The sequence below is a fragment of the Peromyscus californicus genome, unplaced genomic scaffold (assembly GCF_007827085.1).
Source record: "Peromyscus californicus insignis strain IS unplaced genomic scaffold, ASM782708v3 Scaffold_4__1_contigs__length_199733344, whole genome shotgun sequence".
In the NCBI taxonomy this organism is placed as follows: domain Eukaryota; kingdom Metazoa; phylum Chordata; class Mammalia; order Rodentia; family Cricetidae; genus Peromyscus; species Peromyscus californicus.
In genome coordinates, this window is record NW_026294562.1 from 169815935 (window position 1) to 169825556 (window position 9622).

The 9622-nt window shown below is 41.6% G+C and overlaps 1 protein-coding gene across 1 annotated transcript; it reads right to left on the minus strand.

Moving 5' to 3' along the window:
* Positions 1-2429: 2429 nt before the first annotated feature.
* Positions 2430-6411, minus strand: LOC128125356 (bone morphogenetic protein 2-like). The gene is given in 3 exon segments (XM_052762703.1): positions 2430-3805; positions 3808-3864; positions 3866-6411. Coding segments are annotated over 3 exon segments (816 nt in total). The 5' UTR covers positions 3926-6411; the 3' UTR covers positions 2430-3106.
* Positions 6412-9622: the final 3211 nt, after the last annotated feature.

Sequence of the window (9622 nt, forward strand, 5' to 3'; positions counted from 1 at the left end):
GAAAGAACAGTCAACAGAATCTTGCCACTCAAACCGTAGTCCTCTGGTTTCACCCGGGAGTTCATTAGGAATTCAGGACCTACGGCCCCACCCGGAGCACTGGGGCAAGATTCATAAGTAGTTATGACTCCATGGAGGCTGTATAGACATCAAGGCTTGATTTCCCTCAAGGCATTACTGATGATTGAGGTGCATGTTAAAATCTAACAAGTTTTATTTAGAACTCAGGCCCCGCAAGTTATGTAGAGGTTCACTTTGAAGTTTGTAGGGCAGGGAACTGGTCAGAAAATTCTGCCCTAGAGAATATCATAAGGCTGTAATTTTAGTTCAGCTGGTGAAGGAAAGAAGAAATGCAGTTTACCTGAGTAGAGCAGATGTGCGTGCCTCCCCCCTAATCTCACCCTACCTGTCCTTTCCCTGCAAGATATAAAACAGAAAGGGAAGAGAGGCTGGTTGTTCTGATGTCCTCAGATGCCAGTTTATAGCCCCCCACACACACCTGTTTTTCTTTTTACTTTAACCATTCTTTACATGCAAAGCACGGTTCCTTTGGCCTCTCTGTCAAAGAAGGGGGGCATGGCATATTAGTGCCCAATGAATCAGTATCTCAACAGCAACTGAAATAGACATTAGCTAAGGATTTGATGCATCTTTGGTTATAGGGGATGAATTTTCCCCATCCTAAAACACTAGAGGGAAACCTGAACCACTCAGGTTGCATAAGAATGACATGGCACCATTGATTGGAACCTCTGAACCTTAATGGAAACTGATAACTTCACCATCCACATATGTAACATACATTATTTTCATGTATGTATATGCATAAATAAGAACACATACACACTACATACATATTATACATAGATATGTATATACATAGACATCACAGGGGGACCTGCTGTTCTGCAAGTTATTTTAACCAGAAAATCAGAACCAAATGAAGGAGAAAACAATGCAAAGGATGGACCTGCCAGAAGACAGATTCCTTCTCAAATACTCCCACACCTATCTGCAGAATTTGGAGACACACGGAAAAACATGGCTCATTCTTTTGAAGATGTTAAGGCTGTAGTTTGTTACCAGTACCCATGGCAAGAAACAGCGAAGAATGACTGAAAGACAAGGAGGACTTGGCTAGCCATACTTGGGTCTGATGGTTTCTGCCTTCGCAAAAGCAACAGCAAAAAGGGATGAGGAAGAATGCTTGCAAAAGCTAACCAGAATATTCATTCCAAATGAGATCTCCAGAAGCTCAAAGCCTCCAATGGGAGGTGTGCTCAAGGTCATCCCATGTTAATACCTGAGAAGTATTTGACAAAACAGCCCTTCCCATTGTAAGCACACTGCTTTCTGATTCCGTTCTAAGGCAGGGGATGGGAAAGGAGGTAAGAACTAGGCTTCGGCCGTGATGATGGACTACAGGAGGACACACATTCTGGAAACTGACCGGAAACACTGCCAGGAAACTAGCACTGTGGATTCCCCAGTCTGCAAACGTAGCCACAAAGCCCTACCTAGGTTTCACCTCCAACCTGAGTGCTGAAGCTCTGCCCCTGCTGAGGGTTCATTCACCAGTGCTTCATTTGACTTCACTTTGCAGAAGCTGATCAGACACTCTTTCTAATTTCTTGGCACTGTGGCCTCCGTTGCATGGGAGATCATCTCTGGGACTTTACCTGGGGACCTGAAAGCTTTGCTTTGTTTTAGGGATTGGCTTTCTCTCACGTGTTTTCCTGCTCCTCTGTAAACCACTAACTCATCGGTAAGTCCTTTGGTGCAAATGGGGCTTGATTGGAATTCTCCAACCATTTCCGTCATCCTCCCACCCCCCTTTAAATCAGTCACTTCAGAAATGAAAGTGCAAACACTGGTAGACAAAATGAACACTGAAATATACTGTTTGCTCTCACGGGTTGGATTTTATAGGGTGAAATGCCAGAGTTTTTGATATTTATTATCAGAAATAGGTTTAACATTTGAAGAAATGTGTTCAAACACACATCCCTGGAAAGAAAAGTAAGCTGATAGGTCAGAGAACAGGTTGTAGGAAGAAAACATGACGTGTTCAATGTTGCTAAGTGTTGGGCAAATGTAGAAAATTGGATGCTTTGGAGAATAAAGAAAGAGCTTGATGAGGAGGGGGGTAAACACAAAATACAAATTAATTGCCACTTCTTTAGGAGGGCCACAAGATAATCAGTTGTACATATATATGACCACGATGTTAATAAAGAAGAAATATTATATTTTATTTCGTACTTTGGCCAGATCAGCCCCCTGGAAGGGATCATAGGTTTAGGAAAGAACAAGACGCCATTATCATTTCCCGACATGGTCACAGTTTTCCTAATTATTTCCACTGGTCCTGCTTTATTCTTTCTACAAGGAGAGCTTTTTCTATCAGATCAGTAATGTCTGGTTTCTTATCCAAATATTCCCCCTAATAAGAAGGAAAGTTCTCACGGACTGGACAACCACTCTGCAACATTCCTGAGAATTGAATAATATAATAATCTTGAAAGTCAGCAGAGTGGATTATCCACTTTTTTTTTTTTTTTTTGGACTTGAACTTGTGAACTTAACAGTAGTGCTGCAGGAAACAAAAGCCAACGTGCGCGCGCTTTGCCCAGGAACCATCCATGTAGACTTCGCATCTTAAATACACACAACTGAAAAACAGCTACAGGCCTTTTTTTTTTTTTTTTTGGAAAATTATATACAAACCCGATATCTCTTTCGATTACATATAAATACAAATTAACTATTTTTTTTCCTAAAAAGTGGTTATAATAGTAAATAAATACAAAATAACTCTGACCATTATACTTCATGTGCTGGAGTTAAACCCATATAAAATGTACAACTAAATACATTTTAAATCTTTAAGGAATAATTCTCTGATTAAAATATTTGTTTTCCCAACTTCTTTTCGTAGATATAAATATATTTTCAAAATAGCTGTGTTTTTTTTTCCGTTCCATTCCATAAATAAAGTCTTCATTGGGAAATATTAAAGTGTCAGCTGGTTTTGGGGGGTGGGGAGAGTAGGGTTTTTTTTCTAAAATATATATATTTATTTATTTATTTATTTATTTTTGCTGTGCTAACGACACCCGCAACCTTCCACAACCATGTCCTGATAGTTTTTGAGTACGACCTTCTCGTTCTCATCTAGGTACAACATGGAGATTGCGCTGAGCTCTGTGGGAACACAGCACGCCTTAGGGATCTTGGAATTCACAGAGTTCACCAGCGTCTGCACTATGGCATGGTTAGTGGAGTTCAGGTGATCGGCCAGGGGAAAAGGGCATTCCCCGTGGCAGTAAAAGGCATGGTAGCCCGGAGGAGCCACAATCCAGTCATTCCAGCCCACATCGCTGAAGTCCACATACAAAGGGTGTCTCTTGCAGCTGGACTTGAGGCGTTTCCGCTGTTTGTGTTTGGCTTGACGCTTTTCTCTTCTGTGGAGTGGATGTCCTTTTCCATCGTGGCCAAAAGTCACTAGCAACGGCCTTATCTGTGACCAGCTGTGCTCATCTGGGTGCAAAGACCTGCTAATCCTCACATGTCTCTTGGAGACGCCTGGTTTCTCCTCTAAATGGGCCACTTCCACCACAAAGCCATGGTTGGTGTGTCCCTGTGCAGTCCACCGCATCACAGCCGGGGTGACATCGAAGCTTTCCCACTGACTTGTGTTCTGATTCACTAACCTGGTGTCCAATAGTCTGGTCACAGGAAATTTCAAGCTGGCTGCTGCCGGCTTTATAATTTCATAAATATTAATTCGGTGCTGGAAACTACTGTTTCCCAAGTTTCCTGTATCTGTTCCCGAAAAATCTGCAGTTCTGCAGAGGTAATGAAACTCTTCAGTGGGGACAGAAGTCAAGTTGAAGAAGAAGCGCCGGGCCGTTTTACCACTCATTTCTGGTAGCTCTTCAATGGCTTCTAGTTTGATCAAAGTGGAGAGAAAAAGGAAAGCATTCAGTAAGAGAGCCAATGGTAATTTACTTCCTTATGAGAAGTTTAAAACCTCAATGCACAGTTTGAGTTAAACTACATAAAAGTTTGCAACCAGAAAGTAAAAATGTCAGGGCTAGAGGTACAGTGTCTGCCTCCTTTCCTTGGCCCTGGGTTTAATGCTCAACACTATAAAAGAAATAAAAATATGTCATCTCTGAAGTGAAAATGGAGTCTCCTTTTTCTATATGATCACATTAACTTTGTGACTGCTATGCGTTTAATCCAATATGTGAACATAGCTCCTAGGTAGCTATAATAATGGAGGAAATAGTGAAACACTTCTCTGGAATTCACAGACAGACTTTAAGGGGGGCAAAAAAAAAGTCTAAGCACTATAGTTAGTAGAGGGCTAATGACTGAGGGGTTGAGGAAATTATTGCATTTCTTAACTAAGAAAACGAGCTTTAATGTCAATTCCTTAAGCGGCATTTGAAAACATTACTCTACAATTTAGATGATTTACAAATCTCAATATACAGATTTTAGTCTCCTAATTAAAGACTCTGAAACTCAACATCAATGATGACATTTTGCTAAGCACACCCTGCCATTTTGCTCCGAACTCGAGAGACAAAGGTATGGGTGGCACTAAGACACTGTAGTAATTAGCGATGAGGAATTTCAGGAGAAATGGCTTCTAACTGCCTGTCCTCTCATCTCCATCTCCTCCTCATTCAAAATGACCCCTGTGTTTGCACAGCAGATCCTAGACTCTGGCCTGCACATCAGTTGTTCTGGGAAGGGGCCTGCACGCTGGCATTTCCATTACGTTCTTAGTGAAGAGATGCTGCAAGCTGATGGACCGCACTTCAGCACATTGACAAAGGAGTAGATTTGTAAAGCACCTTTTATAGAAGGGGCCTTAGTATTGGCCAATGAGTAAGGATTCAGGCTGCCATCAGCCAGCCAGGGACTCAAACAGGGGAGTTTTTTAAAGCTCTTCTTCTTGGACATGAAGAATACTAGGCCAGCTGGCTATCATTCACAGTCCTCTTGCACCTGCTTGACAAAAAGTTCTTGATGATACCTTTGGGGACCCGTTTATGTTCTGAACTCTACTATCAGCTAGTGGTACTTTAGGGCCGGGACATTCCTAGGAAGTCTGAAGGACTGTATTTAGCTTCTTTTGTAAAAAGCCATTTTCATTGCCATTCTTGGGCTCCCTAATGTTTCTGCCCAAGGCACTTCATCAATAGAAAAAGGACAACAGTAGCAACATCTCCCAAACTCAAGTCACACTGGCTTCTCCTGACATTGGCACAGCGAGGTACATATTACTTCCTTTAAAGACAGAATATAAAGGTCAATTACCACAAACAGCTGCATCAGTTAACAACAGGGGAAAAAATGGGAGCAAAATCCCTGAATCCCAATTCACAAAGAAGGAAAAGATGACAATCATAAGTACACATGCATGCACACAGACACACATATATGACAAGGGGGAAAGAACAAAGAGGCAGTCCCCAAGATAAATGTGGGAGACAGGTCATTGAAGTAACACAGAATACTATCTGCCTAAGAAATAAAGCCAAGATTGCCATCTTCCAACTGGAAGCATAGAAACGGCCACTTCCTGTGGCCTGTCACTCGGGAGGTAAGAAGTATCCACAAGATAAGTGACCTTCACAAAGGAGACCAATGCACTACCCAATGTTAATGACAAGGAAAAGACCTCTCCAGGCTTCCAACCGCATTTCTATTAGCCTAATCCTTGGAAGACCCCATCCCATCCTTCATACCAAGGTATCTACTGTGACTGTTCACTGAAGTCATACACAGAAGTCAAGAATTTAAAGAAACTAACTGCCTAGGGAGGGTCAGGACACACAACACCTTTGCTCCTTCAGAGGACAAGTTGCAACCTCTTCTTGAGGGCGGGAAATTGAAAATCTCTTTTAAATAAAGTAAATTACAGGAAAAGAACTCTACAAATTATCACAGCAAGCCTGGGGTTCTGAAAATACAGAGTAGGTAATGCACACTTTTTGGAGGCTGAAATAGCTGTTAATTTAACATCCCTTGTTGAATCAGCTGAACTTGCTAAGTGATTTCAAGATTCTTAGCTGTCTCTAATCTGAGTATCAGCCTCCTAGTTCTTAATCAAATGAAAGGGATGATTGGATGTAAAAAATGGAAGAAGAAGAAGAAGAAGAAGAAGAAGAAGAAGAAGAAGAAGAAGAAGAAGAAGAAGAAGAAGAAGAAGAAGAAGGAAACAGGGCAGCAATGGCATTCTATTTTTTTTCCAAGAAACAAAGCCCCTTATTTAAAGTTCCACATTATGTTGATTATTCATCTACCTCAAAATAATTTGGCTGGAGCCACTCCCTAGAAAAAGGGATAATAGGATATTAAAATGTCACCATAAAACATTAGTGCTGAATGCTCTTTCTTTCTCTTGTTGTTTATCTATCTATCTATCTATCTATCTATCTATCTATCTATCTATCTATCTATCTGTCTCTGTCTGTCTCTCTCTCTCTCTCTCTCTCTCTCTCTCTCTCTCTCTCTCTCTCTCTCTCTATCTACCTACCTACCTACCTATCGAATTATTTTTCCCAAGTCTGGTGCCATCATCTTTCTATGAACTATCTTACATCCAGCTCATTAGAGGAAAACCATGATTATCTCCATTTTTGTGAATGAAACAGATGGGAATTCAGAGAGGTTATGTGACTTCCCTTAGGTCACAGAACTGTTCATTTGGGTCTACTGCAATGTCCAAGTTCTAGCCATTGGAAGGCATTGTCTAATGGAGGAGAGAAGTCAAATCACTAAGCAGCAATCCAAATCATTGGGAATTGGTACCTGATACCATGTTAAGTGCAGAGTGAATTTTGTCCTGAGGATCAAAAGATATTGTCCAGCTACCCTTTGGACATGTAGACAAAGCTAAATGAACAGAAAAGTGAAATGACCCAGCCAAAAGGGACACACAGACATTGTTTGGAACCTGCTCTCTGTGGCTACTTGCTTGCCCTAAAGTAGGGTGAGTTTTATCTCAAAAGTTATCATTAAGCTTGGAGGATTTTGCAACACTTTTTGGACAGAGAACATTCCTCCACCTAAACAACAACAAAGCCTGAGGCTGCTCCAGATCAGCAGCTGCATCTCACTCCTGCAACAAGGTGCAAGGGGCTTTGGGCCACACGTGACTTTGTACAGGATAAAGTAAATGACGCATCATAGAGGGAAAGAAAAGTTCAAGAACACAGAATTGAGTTTTCATTTTTAAGGCAACAAAGGAAGTGGTGGGAAAGGAAAGCAGGGGCTGGTGGTTGCCACTAGCCCCACTTGGCCTGTGCTCCCCTGAGCACAGCACCTTCAGGAGGACTGTGCTCCTGCAGGTCCAGGAGGGATTCTCTAAAGACTGATGACATACCTCATGGGCACATCTCAACAGGACAAAAGCAGCCTGCAAAGGAGTCAAGAGGGGTCCAAAGGACCCACTGACAACCATCAGCAGGAAGGAACTTCTGCAAACCCACAGGCTCTTTGTAATCACACTGCAACAGCTAGAGGTATTAGGTAGGAGCATTCCTGGGTGTCCATGTCCAAATCCATACTGGAATTTTGGACCATGCTTCCACCATCGCAAGGTAGAGTTGTACCTTGAGATGTCCTAGCCTGTGGGTATTTTCTGGGTAGTTACTCTTCTGCCAACAGGATTTCTCCCTCTTTAAAAACTTTAGTCACAGGCCACATAATTTATTTATTTCAAACAAAAGAGGAAGACTCTGTTCTCCATTGTCAGAAGGGCAAGTGTGAGCTCCTTCAGTAAATGATCTGCCAGGAAAGAAGAGGTCTCTGTAGGGCCAATGTAGTCAAACAATTTCAAACTGTTTTCAAGGGCAGCCAGTTGGGGAAGGTCTTCAGTGACCTGGGGGTGGAGGGGATTCAGCAAAGTCTGCGCTCTCTGGGAAAAAATCCATGTCCAATGTTCTACAGGAGACTGTCTGGAAGCATCCGCCACTGGTTGAAAGGCTATCATAGTATATCTTGTCACATCATGTCACTCAACCATCTAATACAACTCACAAAGAAGCCCACTGGGTAATTCTTTAATAGGGTCCTTAAGGTTCTTTACCAAATGTGTGTCTATTAATGTGTATGAATTCACTTCTGATCTTGAGCCAGCAGCCTTATCACATGGTTTTCTAAGAATTTTTAGTGGCACAAGGATGCTTATAAAAATCAAACTCTAGGTTACTCGACAATGAACAGTCTCCAAAAATGCCATGTGTACCTGAGGATGATGGAAAAGAAGGGGTTTTCTTGAAATTTAAAGTAAAATGTAAATCTAAATGCGCCAAGATATAAAGTTAGTGCAAGTTTACTTTAGGCAAGTTGATAACTTCTATGCAGTCTTATACATGAAAATCTCTTTTAAGATATAAATTTTTGTTGTGAACTCAGGCATACCAAGTTAAAATAACACACAGAGACAACGCTTTGCCTGTGTTTCTATCAAGCCACTTCCAGGGGAAGAGTGAGTGAGAAGATGCAGATTTTACTGATGAAACTTTCATTTAATTGTATTTTAATTGACTTAAACAATCCTTTTGGCTTAGTTAAAACAAAGATAAGGTAGATACTTGGTTTTTACAAATAAAGAATGGTTTTCATGCCAGAAAAGACTAGTAAATAAATAAATATACAAATAAATGGGAATGGGTTTTTGTTCTAAATCGCTAGAGGCAGCAGAGAAAATAGCCGTGCTAGTTTTCTGGTTGTGTGTGTGTGTGTGTGGTGTGTGTGTGTGTGTGTGTGTGTGTGTGTGTGATCTACAAAAACTTTCCAATCAATGTCAACTGGAAGAGATCAGCTTAGGCCAGAATCACCTCAGGGTGGTCAGAACGGGGGTGAACACACCTGAGTCTCCCTGCTCTAGGTGGGCAGATCCCAGAGACCAGGATGGGGTCCCTCTATCTTTCCAAATGGAGTTCTGCTCCCAGAAAGCACCTTAGAAACCTGTTTGCAAGAGATGGATTTAAGAGTACCCTTCATAATGAGTGGCTGCCTCAAGGAAGGTCCATCTCTTGCTGTGTGACCTACCTGTGGGAGTTTTTCCTATCAACCAGACTTTTCAAAGTTTAAGCCATATCCCTTATGAGAGGGCTGGGGGAGGGGGGTCGATCTGGGCTACCATTTCAGAGCACAGGTTTTTTCCCTTGAAATTTATCATCTCAGCAAGGCAAGGCAAAATTTTAAAAAGGGAACTTCACTCCTAGCTCCCTGCTGTTCTATAAATTGCAGCTGACAGACAACTCCGCGTTCTTCTAGAACTTGAAGGAACTGATATTCGATGTAGAATACATTAAGTCAAAAGCACATTTAAAGTGACACACACAGAACTGAGCTGGGGAGATTTTTAACTGCTCCAAGAATTTCAGTGCAAGACACTTCAGTAGGTCCTTAAGACATTTCCAACCCACTAAATGTCTTTCTGATGAAATAAACAGAAATGCCCTACCTTGGGAAGCCATATTCATATCATGAAAGAAAAAAAAATCCCCACTGCCTTGCACAAGGAAGGTAGCAGTCAGTAGCAGAAGCAGCTTTTATCTGAAGGCTTGCCCTGTCTCCACGTGAAGACTAA